Raw genomic sequence first — 13505 nt, 5'->3', positions numbered from 1 at the left:
CATATAACGTAGTTCCTGAACACATTTGAGAAACACACCATGCATGCATGTGTAGGTAGACACCAATGCAGAGCCTCCTTGGCATTACACGGGTACAAGCACATACAACTATGTATTTCTAAGGCCGGGTACTCACGACCAAACATGTATGGTGAAAGCGGTCCGTCGGACCGTTTTCACCATACATGTCTGCCAGAGGGCTTCTGTACGATGGTTGTACACACCATCGTACAGAAGTCCGCGCGTAAACAATACGCAGGGCGTGTCCGCGGTGTCGCCGCGTCGATGACGCGGTGTCGCCGCGACAATGACGCAGCGACGTGGGCGGCCCGCCTTTAAAATGCTTCCACGCATGCGTCGAAGTCATTCGACGCATGCGAGGGACGGCGGGCGCCTGGACATGTACGGTAGGTCTGTACTGACGACCGTACATGTCCGAGCGGGCAGAATTCCAGCGGACTGTTTTAAAACAAGTCCAGGAATATTTGTCTGCTGGGAAAAGGCCCGGCGGGCAAATGTTTGCTGGAATTCGGCCCGCTCGCGCCCACACACGACCAAACATGTCTGCTGAAACTGGCCTGCGGACCAGTTTCAGCAGACATGTTTGGTCGTGAGTACGGGGCCTAAGAGTTGTTGTACATACCACCTGCTGTACCTTTCTGGCTTCAAACATCTGTGTTCATGAGCATATATTCACAATACTACGGGGGGAAAGGGGGAATTTTAGAAGTCAGTAAAGGAATCACTGCTTGCAGGCAGCAGGGTACCATGAGATTGTTTTTAGCAGGGTTTGTTTTATTGAAGACTTTAGAAAAGTACAAAACAAGAATTCACCCACGTAGGGGGCCAGTTATAGCCATACATAAATCAGCAGTGGTTGTTTTTTTTTTTAAAGTGGTTGTAGAGGATTAAAAAAAAAAAAATGTCTACAATAACCTGTTCTGTGCAATAGAATTCTCCTCGTCTTCTTGAGTCCCCCGCCAGCGCTCCTGGCTCCTCCTCTCTTTCTGGTACCCCCAATAGGAAACTGATTCCTATGAGGCACTCGTGCGGGCTCACTCCCGAGCTCCGTCGCTGCATCCATTGACACAGACAATTGGCACCTGTGACACTTGTCCTGTATGCAGAGCTACTGAATGTTCTATTGTTGCACTTGACTCCAAGGGGTATTGGTATCAACTGCTATTCTCTAACAACAAGCCTTGGTCCTTAGTAGAGTTGAGCGGACACCTGGATGTTCGGGTTCGGTCGAACTTCGAAAAAAAGTCCGGGTTCGGGACCCAAACTTGACCCCGAACCCGAAACCCATATATCTGCTTTGTTAAATGACACAGTTGCATGGCTGTCCTCTTTCTTGTCCCCCCTCTCCATTTGTAATAATTTCAGTTACTTGTTGTAAATATTGTTTAAGTTGATTTTTTTCTATGTAATATATGTATATATCTCCTTTCCAATAGACATGTATTTTTTTGACACAATGATCGTCCAAGGATCACAGATACCGAAACGACTGTCGGGTTTGACTATTTTCTGTCTCATGTCTGTTTAATTGTTTTATATAATAGGATCTGTACACCACTTGCACGTGGCCTTTTATCCTTGTTAGGACACTGAATGATGTCCCGATTTGAACTATTTAAATTAATTTGTTATATACTTTTCTACTAATTCATGTGTTTGTGTCACTTATAAAGTCCCACCCTTGAGGGGGTATTCCATGTTTTTTCCATAACTTTAGGGATGTGGTGACTTACAAACACTGACACTCTCCTGATTGTGGGGTCCCTTTTCTCCATTGAAGTCAATGGGGACCCGAACTTCTCAGTACTAAAATGTCTCTAAAAAAGTAATGGGAAGGGCTAGAGGGCTGCAAATGGCAGCAAAATGTTGGTAAGAGCATGGCAAGTACTATGTGGATAGGGAAATAACTTAAAATAACATAAAATACATAAAAATAAAAAAACACTGCAAAATATATATTTTTCCCCCTAAATGGATGTTTTTTGAATAGCACAACAGAAGAAAAGTATCTAAAGGGTGTATCTCACAGTAACATATGCAGTGCTTGTGTAATTTGATTTCTGAAGCAGGACTGACTCCTATTTCTCTCCCTAAAAGCAAAACCAGGCAGGAACCTTTCCCTAAAGTAACTATCTAATGCAGAGTGACTTGCTGTGCTATCTAGATCGCTGAGTAGTTTGATTTCTGAAGCAGGACTGAGTCTGACTCCTATCTAATTCTCCCCCCCAGAGCAGCAGCAGCACCAGCCTTTCCCTACCCTATCTAAAGCAGATTGACGTGCTGTGCTGTGTGCCTCTAGCTTATATAGAGGCTGGGTCACATGCTGCACTGGCCAATTACAGCCATGCCATTAATAGGCATGGCTGTGATGGCTTCTAGGTCACACAAGTAAAACAAATGTTGATTGGCTGCCTTGTAGCGCGCCATTACATTGTCAAACCCTGAACCCGGGTGATGACCTTGCGTGTGTGTATGTATTATATTATATATATATATATATATATATATATATATATATAATATACCAAGAAACATGTTGAGAGGCCGATGGCCTGCATCGAAAACCCCTCCTATGGAGGTGACTCCTTCAGTGAGGGTGTAAGGGTCATCAAAGAGGAAATTATTGTGTTGTATGTCCCAAAAGGGCGCTTTTTCATTGTAACTGTATGTGAAATAAAATAATATATTGATTTTAAACCAACTTTGTAATGTCTTTCGATGGTACCCAGAAAATCTTGCTGCCCCATCCCTTTCCAAAATATTCTCAATAAAAGAATATCGTATAAATAAAGAGCTCACTTAATTTGCCTCTTTTAAATTTGCTTGTAGTTTAGCTTTAATGTTTATTATTATTGTGTTTGCAAGGAAGAATGTTTGATTATGATGAGAGTGACACATGTAGCCATGTTCTGTCAGATGTGACCTGCAGTTTTATTGTTAACAGAACAGTAATTACAGAATAACTTTAGTGGCACCAATGTCATTGTTAACAAGAAGAATGTGACATTTACAGAACTTTTCTCACTACAGTAACAATACTTAACCTGAGAATAAAGTTCACTGTGGTCTAGGTGAACTTCACAAGTGAAGTATTCCTTGTTTGAGGGGAATATGCTCAAGGCCAATTTCACATGTATTAGATGACATCAAAGGGGGTAGCTGAACAAACCAGCTGGCTAAGCCTCCAGCTCTTTCATTTTGAAGTTTTGTTTCAGCACCTGAAGCAGTTAAATATTTGGCTACAAAACAATGCCCTGTCTGTTGGTGTGTCTGAATTATAACCAGGAAGCTGAGGGGGTAAATGCAGAGCAGGATGTGTTGTGATCTGGAGCTGGAATTTTATGCAATGCAAATGGAGGAGCCACAACAAACGACGTTGTTCATCATGAAAAAAAACAACGTTTTTCCAACTTCATCATTAAAAATGACGTTGCCCACACACCATCGTTTTTTCAAAATGATGAACAAAGCCCTGTGACGAACACCACGTACGACGGCACTCAAAAGGGGAAGTTCTATTCGCTTTTGGGCTGCTTTTAGCTGATTCCGTGTTAGTAAAAGACGATTTGCGCTTTTTTGTCTGTTACAGCGTGATGAATGTGCTTACTCCATTATGAACGGTAGTTTTACCTGAACGAGCGCTCCCGTCTCATAACTTGCTTCTGGGCATGCGCGGGTTTAAAACGTCGTTTTTGCCCACACACGATCAATTTTAACAACACGAAAAAACGAAATTTAAAAAAGACGTGAAAAAATGCAGCATGTTCAAATTTTTTTTTTTTTCATTTTTCAGAACCCGAAAAACGATGTGAAGCCCACACACGATCATTTTAAATGACGTTTTTAAAAACGTCGTTTTTTTTCATGCCGAAAAATGATCGTGTGTACGCGGCATCAGTGTTCCTATACTTGTTCTCTGCTATTCATCACAAATTTTTCTCTTTAGCAAGGTGACATATCATTTTTGTTAGAGCAGAAAATGTTTTGGCCAGTTTTGATATCTAACTTCTTTGAATGCAGGTATGACAGTTTGACAAAAAGCATCTCACCCCACTAATTCATTGCAGCTTAGATTTTTAGACAGAATGAGTAATAATCTTTGGTGCGTCACAGGGCCTGTCATCGATTTATTACAGGCTTTGTCAGTTAAACTTTGTGGTACTTAGTATAAGAAAGAACTAACTCAAAAATATTTTTGAAGGACAGCCAAGTTGACTGTGCTTTGAGTTTGTTGTGTACTTTCATTTGACAAACTGCAACATTTTGCTTTGGTACCAAAATGAAAGAGTTGTGCGCAGAGCAGGCTTATTATGAAAATGGCAGGCATATTGCAGTAATAAAAGCTGAGCTAGTTAGATGAGTACATGTGTCTATGTACAGGTTAAATGGTAGAATGTCTGGTAGGCAGAGACAGCCACTGTTAGCCTTACAGTCACAGGATATCACTTGCCTGCTCTTCACGCTTCACCTTTTGCAAGTACTAAATTCCCTAGACAGAAAGTCTTGAGTAGACAGAAGCTGTCATCCCTTGTCCTCCTGCGTCTCCAAACTGAATGAGAGTGGCTGAGTCCTCCTTTCGTTCTGTGCTGTGATCCGTACCCAGCCAGTGATGACAACCTTGCTTCTGTTTCTGCCGGCGCCTTTGTCACTACTGTCCCCTTTGGATGGGCTCTTTCATCTAATCATTAAAATCCATGTTTAGTACTTGCCCCACCTGGTTCACTCACCTGAATGTTTGCTACTCCTTTCATCAGTAGAGAAGTGTCTTTGGTGTATTTCTACTATATTATATAGAATACAGTGCTTCGAAAAAGTGTTCATACTGCTTGAAATTTACCACATTTTATCATATTACAACCAAAAACGTAAATGTATTTTATTGGGATTTTATGTGATAGATCAACACAAAGTGGCACATAATTGTGAATTGGAAGGAAAATGATAAATGGTTTTCCATTTTTTTTTACAAATAAGTATCTGAAAAGTGTTATGTGCATTTGTATTCAGCCCCCTTTACTCTGATACCCCTAGCTAAAATCTAGTGGAACCAATTGGCTTCAGAGGTTACCTAATTAGTAAATAGATTCCACCTGTGTGTAATTTGGTCTCAGTATAAATACAGCTGTTCTGTAGGTTTGTTAGAGAACCCTAGTGAACAAACAGTATCATGAAGGCCAATGAACACACCAGACAGGTCAGGGATAAAGTCGTGGAGAAGTTTAAAGCAGGGTTAGGTTATTAAAAAAAAAATCTTTGAACATCTCATGGATCACTGTTAAATCCATCATCCGAAAATGAAAAGACTATGGCACAACTGCAAACCTACCAAGAAATGGCCATCTACCTAAACTGACAGGCTGCACAAGGACAGCATTAATCAGAGAAACAGCCAAGAGGCTTATGTTAACTCTGGAGGAGCTTCAGAGATCCACAGCTCAGGTGTGAGAATCTGTCCACAGGACAACTATTAGTTGTGCACTCCACAAATCTGGCCTTTATGAAAGAGTGAAGAAGAAAGCCATTGTTGAAAGAAAGCCATAAGAAGTCCTGCTTGCAGTTTGTTAGAATCCATGTGGTGGACACAGCAAACATGGGGAAGAAGGTTCTCTGGTCAGATGAGACCAGAATTTTACTTTTTAACCTAAAAGCAAAGAAAACTAACACTGCACATCACCCCAAACTCACCATGCCCACTGTGAATCATGTTGTGGGGATGCTTTTCTTCAGCAGGGACAGGGAAGCTGGTCGGAGTTGATGGGTAGATGGATGGAGCTAAATACAGGGCTATCTTAGAAGAAAATATGTTAGAGTCTGCAAAAGACTTGGGAATGGGGCATAGGTTCACCTACCAGCAGGACACTGACCCTAAATATACAGCCAAAGCTACAATAGAGTGGTTTAGATCAGGGGTCTCAAACTGGCAGCCCTCCAGCTGTTGCAAAACTACATGTCCCATCATGTCTCTGCCTGTGGGAGACATGCTTATAACTTTAAGTCTTGCAATGCCTCATGGGACTTGTAATTTCGCAACAGCTTGAGGGCTGCCAGTTGAGACCCCTGGTTTAGATCAAAGCATTTTCATGTGCTAGAATGGCCCAGTCAAAGTCCAGACCTAAATCCAATTGAGAATCGGTGGCAAGACTTTAAGATTGTTGTTCACAGACGCTCTCCATCCAATCTGACAGAGCTTGAGCTATTTTGCAAAGAAGAATGAGCAAATGTGTCACTCTCCTAGATGTGCACAGCTAGTAGACACATCCCCAAAAAAGACTTGCAACTATAATTGCAGTGAAAGGTGGTTCTAGAAAGTATTGACTCAGGGGAGCTGAATACAAATGCACCCCATACTTTTCACATATTTATTTGTAAAAAGTGTTGGAAACCATTTATCATTTTCCTTCCACTTCACAATTATTTGCCACTTTGTGTTGGTCTACGGCAGGGATCTTCAAACTACGGCCCTCCAGCTGTTGTAGAACTACACATCCCATGTGGCATTGTAAAACTCTGACAGTCACAGACATGACTAGGCATGATGGGAATTGTAGTTCCTGAACAACTGGAGGGCCATAGTTTGAAGACCCCTGGTCTACGACATAAAATCCCAATAAAATACACGTTTTTGGTTGTAAAATGTGGAGAATTTCAAGGAATATGAATATTTTTTTCAAGGCACTGTATAAAGCTGATAGTTTGTAATACTGCTTCCTGAATGTGTTTATGAAATGTACCTGGTGGGTAAAATACACTATACTATACTATAATATAATTTCCTATGTTGTCATAGTGTTTATGAATAAACTACATGTGCTTCCAATGGAATTGTTTAGTTCAGCATGGTTACCAAAACCTTCTCAATAACCAGGTGCTGTAGTGGCCAGTTGTCACTTTCATTGTGTGAAGAGATGGATGTGCATGTGACTTATAGGGCAAACTTTGACAATGACAAATGTTCATTTATGGCTCCCTTTTTTTTCAGGTACTTTGTCCTGAACAAACTTCCCAATCTAAAGTTTTTGGATACCAGGAAAGTGACAAACAAAGAGCGTGAAGTGGCAGGTTCCAGAGGAGCATTCATGAGAGTGGTGAAGCCCAAAGAAAATAAGGTGAGAGAATACCAAACATTATAACAAACTTAAAGCACACAACTGAAGAAAACCTTGAAACAGAGCGTTTTCCACAAGACCACACTTTAGTGGTGTAGCAACCGGACCCTGCTCTACAAAGGCATGCAGGGCCAACCTTGCCATATCAAATTAATCTCTCCATTATTGAAGTTGTAAAGTGGGATTAGGTACACCTGAGGGGTTGTGATGGTTGGAGAGTTTGGATGCAGAGGTAATAGGATGGCATGCTACCTCCAGGGGTAGGCATAGGAGTTGAGGAATATTAAATCTAGAAAAGAGGATGTGAGATTAAAGCTCAAAGGCCTTGGCTCATATCCTACTTTAGGACCCAGGTGTGTCAAGCTATTCAGCTGGTGAAATTTAGATGTTAGTGTAACCTTTAGGCCCCTTTCACACTGGGGCGGGAGGCGCGGTGGCGGTATAGCGCCGCTAAAAATAGCATCTCTATACGTCAGAATTGCCGTGGGATTCGGCCGCTAGCAGTGTGGTATTAACCCCCGCTAGCGGCCAATAAAGGGTTAATACTGCCCGCAATGTGCCTCTGCAGAGGCGCATTGTGGGCAGTATTACCGCGGTTTCCCATTGTTTTAAATGGGAAGGAGCGGTATACATACTGCTCCAAAGATGCTGCTTGCAGGAGATTTTTTTCTCTCCTGCCAGCGCATCGCCTCAGTGTGAAAGCCCTCGGGATTTCACATTGAGAAGGCTGGGCAGGAGTTTTTCAGGCGGTATTTAGGCGCTATTTTTAGTGCTGTACCACCTGAAAAACTCCTCAGTGTGAAAGGGGCCTTATAGATAGGTTTGCCAAATTCAAGAATAGCATTAATATTTATTTACATTCAATAATGAAATGAAAATATCCTATATATTCCCAAGTGCTCTATAATGTTTAACTTTTGATGTTGATAAAGGTAATTAAGTCTAGAAAAAAATTATATTGATTGTGGTTTGAGCATGCCTGATGTAACATACTGTAGATGAACAATGAAAGAGAAAGAATAGTGTGTGGATCTCATGCAAAAGCAAGATGATACCTTTTATTAGGTATAGAAACAAATGGACAATTCACAGTTTTCAGCACTGTTTGTCGCATTCATAGCTAGAAAGACATAACTGGATTTGTGTTTTACATGTGATTATAACTGCACTATGACCTCAAACCCATAGCAGGCCACTGAATCTGAAAAAATAAATCTTCTAATAGAAAAGATTCGATGCTCCTGTGTATCCCCATCTAGAATGGCTACATGTACTGAACTTAATGGAGCCTAATTAATGTAGGACTAGTCCAACAATGTTAATATTAACCATATTTCTGCTGCTGTTCTTAATGTGTTATATCTACAGAAATTAAAATAAACTGTTAGCAAACAGAATGCATGTTATAACACACAGTGTGCTTCTGGAGAAGTTTTATCACATGCAATCATTAAGTAATGGTAGGTTAGCCGACAAGGTCAGCCAATGATGGAAGCAGAAGGTCTAATGAGATGTTTTGTTTTGTTTTGCTCTTGCGTTGATTTCTGTTGGTACATTTTCCAACAGCAGGCAGGGGGCCATCAATACTGTAGAAAATACACCACAATTAGTGCTTGCTCTCATGTTAATTTCTGCACAGATCCCTGTAATTGTCACTAATCGCAATTAGACAGAAAAAGGCTGCATAGACATTTGCATTGTTCCCCTGTGCTGTGTCTAGACAGGGCAATATGTAATACCACTTTTATACTACAAGTGTCAGCAATGTAGTTGAGTAAATAAAATACATTACTATAGTTCTATGGCCAAAATTGTTTAATTGTTTATTCTCAGTGCTTATTTAAGTGGTCCTTTACATTTTTTAGAATCCCACAACAAAGCTGTCCTTTAATTTTACACAGTTTTTTCTGCAAAGATTGTAGTCAGGCTTCATTGGCTATATTTGGCTCTGTCAGGACCAGTAATACCAAATCTGTTTAAAAAGCGTAATTTCATATGAAGGTTGTAAGTTTACCCCAATCTCGAACATACACTACAAAGACCTTAAAACGGGGTTCACCCGAAAAACATTTTTTAACATTAGATTGAGGCTAATTGTGGGAAGCACAATCGGGTGTTTTTTTTTAAATCAATGCAGTACTTACCGTTTTAGAGAGAGATGTTCTCCGCCGCTTCCGGGTATGGTCTTCGGGACTGGGCGTTCCTATTTGATTGACAGCCTTCCGACCGTCGCATACAGCGCATCACGAGTTGCCGAAAGAAGCTGAACGTCGGTGCGGCTCTATACGGCGCCTGCACACCGACGTTCGGCAACTTGTGACGCTATGTATGCAATGGCCGGAAGGCTGTCAATCAAGTAGGAACGCCCAGTCCCGAAGACCATACCCGGAAGCGGCGGGAGAACATCTATCTCTAAAACGGTAACTACTGCATTGATTTAAAAAAAAACACCCGATTGTGCTTCCCAGAATTAGCCTCAATCTAATGTTAAAAAAATGTTTTCAGGTGAACCCCCACTTTAATAAATTGCAAGGGTTTAATGGATGGTATGCTCAAGGACTTTTCTTTATATGTCAACTGCATATTATTAATGTGTTTAAAACTTTTTGTATGTTACAGGATAAAATTCAGCTTCCTAGCCACATTTTTTTCTGTATCTACAACTGTGACATGCCCTGAGCTGTCAGACCTGTATTGAAAAGCTTACCTTGACAAATATGCCCCTTATTTCCCTCCTAGCTCACATAGATATGAAAAAGGGTTGGTATATGCAAATACAACACAAACTGGGAAATACACTTGGGTCTTGAATCATATGACTAGTGGGTGGCAGCATTAGAAATTATCCGAAATGTGTCTCCCCTCTCAAAAACTTGAACACCTTTTTATCTTGCATAGGGCATATTGCACCCTGTCCCTTAATTATCACCATTGTGCTACAGGCCTGGCAGACTTAATTAATATTCTGTGGTGTTGCCCTAAGTTTTTCACTATTCGGAAGAAACAGTGCAAATATCAGCTGTATTCCAGACATCAATCCCAGAGACTCCACTTACCTGCCTATTGGGTTATCTAGATTAGGAACTATTTTGCCATAAGATCTCTGCCCCAGTGATCAGAAACATTTTTTTTTTTGGTCCAAATATATTTTTGTTTAAGAATTTTTAAGGTATAGTACTGTACATACATTTGTTCATGTAATTATGGTGGCCTCAAGTGTACCATAAATGTATCCATTATATAATAACAAGCAATGAACTGTGTAAAAAGAAAGGCTAACACTAAAATAGTATACTGGACTTAAAGAACAATTATGAGGATTGTTTTCAAGTGTAAATATTTCAGATAAAAACTCTAATATTAGTTAAAGCCCTGGGAAGTGGAAGGAAAGTTGATATGGGGGGAAAGGGTTATATGATACGAAAACACTTTCAAAGACCCTATTGGTGGAAACGAATCACTTTGACTACTTTCATACTGATGCGTTTTTCAGGTGCTAAAGGGCTAAAAATAGCGCCTGTAAAGCCCCTGAAAAATGCCTCCCCTGCAGCCCAAGTGTGAAAGCCTGATTGCAGGAGCATATTTGGGGTGGTGTGGGAGCGGTGAATACACTGCTTTTTCCACCGCCCCTGACTTCGAAATCAATGGCCACCGCTGCCTAAGCGCCTGCAAAGCTTTTATTTGGCTACTAGCGGGGGGTTAAAAGCGCCCCGTTAGTGACTGAAAAGTTCTGCTATTACAGCGGTAAAGGGCCACTAACGTCACCCCACCGTGTGAAAGTAGCCTTTGTGATCAAAGCTCGAAATGCAGATGCAGATAAACTATATGGATTTGCCTATAAGTGGATACTTCTTGCATTTTTTGGGTGGGGAAGGATACACAGGACACATTTATTCATTTACCTTTCACCTTTCATTGCTCACTGGGGTTTGAAGACAGGGCAATTATGTGTATGTTTTGTATGCACAGCTGTTTTGATATATAGCACAAGTTGTTTTAATATCTGGTTTCGTTCTGGATACACTTAGGATTTAGTGCACTTGAACATTTACATCTAATATACATGGGTTGCTATCACCCATAGAAGTTTTTTTTTAGGATATTTACCCTAATTTTGCAACTTTGAGGAAAAAAACTGTTCTAACGGTATTAAAGGGAGTATTGATTTAACATTAACCACTTGTTGTACACACATCCATTGCTGACTGGCCCCCAGAAGAGCAACTCAAACACCAACTCGCTCTTTGTAGGTGGCATGCAGCAACAGACTTCACCTGACACCACTATTTTGTAATAAGTTTTCTTTGAAGGTTCACTACCAGATTGTATACAATCACCCATGTATAGATGGTTGTTTTTAATAACACTATAATAAATGAACTTACGGTAGCACTTAACCACTTCTCTACCCATACCACGATTTGAGTGGAGGGCAGCGCCACACACCCCAACATCATATACATTTTACACAATTTAGATCCCTTCTTTAGGGACCTCCAGGGGAGGCAGCAGCCCATGAATATTTCCTAAGCGTGGATCTAACAACTATAAATAACTACCGCATATACTCGAGTATAAGCCCACCCACCTAATTTTACCACAAAAAATGGGAAAACGTATTGACTCGAATAAAAGCCTTGGGTGAGAAATGCAGCAGCTACTGGTACAGTAAATTTCTTTAATGTTCTAAGCAACCAGCATCCAGTATTAGACCTGGTCAGACTTATCCCCTCTATTCCTCTGCAATGCAAGTCTGTATAAGGAGACTTTTGATAAACAGTGGTGGTTGCTCAGTTATTTCAGCACTGAGCACTGCAGTTGATGTGTAAGAAGTGTAATTTTTTTTTTTTTTTTATTTGAGTCATAAATTCATGCAATTCCAAGCTGCCCCAGGGACCATATCTTTGCGACTAAACCCCTCAGACCTCTGTGGACCACCACATCCTAAAGTTCAGGCTTGTCATTCTAGGATAGCGTTCAGTGCTGGCAGCATTGGGGAGAGGGTGTAAAGTGCTTTCTCAGAGAACACTGGTGTCACAGAGTGAAGTCAACAACAGGCGGCAGAAGACTTAAATCACTTATTGTTCCGGGGCCGCTCCGGTGTGTGTGGTGTGCTCGGGGCCGCTCCGGTGTGCGGGTTTTATTCTGTCTCTCCGGGGCCGATGTGTGCTTTTACTGCGACTGGTGTGAGCTGCGGCTACAACAAAATTGCGGCGACTGGTAAACAATGCAGGCTGCTGTTAGACCTCTAGAGGTGGCTATGCCTCATATTCTGTATAGCATGACGATCTGCTTCTAGAGGTCTAACAGTGGCCTGCGTTGTTTACAAGTCTCCACCATTTTGTTGTAGCCCTGGCTCACACCAGTCGCAGTAAAGGCACACAGCGGCCCCGGAGAGACAGAAAACAGCGGCCCCGAGCACACCACACACACCGGAGCGGCCTTAGAACAGTAAGTGGGGACACTGACTCGAGTATAAGCTGAGGGGGGCATTTTCAGCCTAAAAAAAGGCTGAAAAACTCAGCTTATACTCGAGTATATACGGTATATGCCCACCAGCATGTCCGCATGGTGTGTACTTTTTCAGGTTCAGGGCTATCTTCCTCTAGGAAAGTTTCCATTACTATAATGTCATTGAATATGTGGGCTAGGGTGCCCACGTGTCCCGGATTGCCCGGGACTGTCCCTTAATTGGCATCTGTGTCCCTGTTCCCGGATGCCTTCATTCCGGGACAATACAATGTCCCGGAATGAAGCACTGGGTAAAGTCATTATGAATTCAGCAGAGTCTGAGCCGCGGTAGCGCTGTCTGCGGCATGCAGAACCACCTCCCCATGACTTTCATTGTGCTCACTGGTTGCTACAGCCGCTTGGCGTGTAGCAACCAGTGACATCACGGCTGCAGTGCACCCCCTCTGTTCAGAACTGAAAGCGCGGGAGGATTTCACTTCCTCCTCCGCGCTTCTGCTCTGTCTGCCTCCTGGGACCCAAAGCAGCTGAGCTCCGAGGCTGCCCCCTGACATACCAGAGAGGGACAAATGTGCAGAATCTGATCTGAGAGGGAGAGCAGCATCATCACCTAAGGACAACAGAGAGTGGTGGCCCCGGGGAGCAGCAGGAGACTGACTGGAAGGAACAGCACGAGAGGGAGTGAGAGAAGACCTGAGCAGCAGTGACATCCTCCCAGAGCCTGCACACCTTCCCCCAACGTCTGCTCCAGCTGTGCCTATCATCAAGGCTGACAGAGAGGACAAGGATGGTCTGGAGGTAGGTGCATACATCACACACACCTACCACAGACAGGGGCTGGGACAGGGGGTACAGGAAGGACTGCAGGCCAGCTTAGGGGTTCAATTTCACTCACCACCCCCCCCCTCT

General features: G+C 42.2%; 1 protein-coding gene across 1 annotated transcript in view; it reads left to right on the top strand.

The window, feature by feature from the left end:
* The window catches only part of LRMDA (leucine rich melanocyte differentiation associated), a 1236952-nt gene that overhangs the window by 734480 nt on the left and 488967 nt on the right, over positions 1–13505 (top strand). Inside the window, exon 5 of the mRNA XM_040320646.1 lies at positions 7001–7127. Within this exon, the coding sequence (XP_040176580.1) occupies positions 7001–7127 (127 nt within the window). The remainder of the gene's footprint in view (positions 1–7000; positions 7128–13505) is intronic.

The sequence above is a fragment of the Rana temporaria genome, chromosome 8 (genome assembly GCF_905171775.1).
Source record: "Rana temporaria chromosome 8, aRanTem1.1, whole genome shotgun sequence".
NCBI lineage: Eukaryota > Metazoa > Chordata > Amphibia > Anura > Ranidae > Rana > Rana temporaria.
The sequence above is the reverse complement of the archived record's forward strand: the minus strand, read 5'-3'. Positions and strand labels throughout refer to the sequence as shown.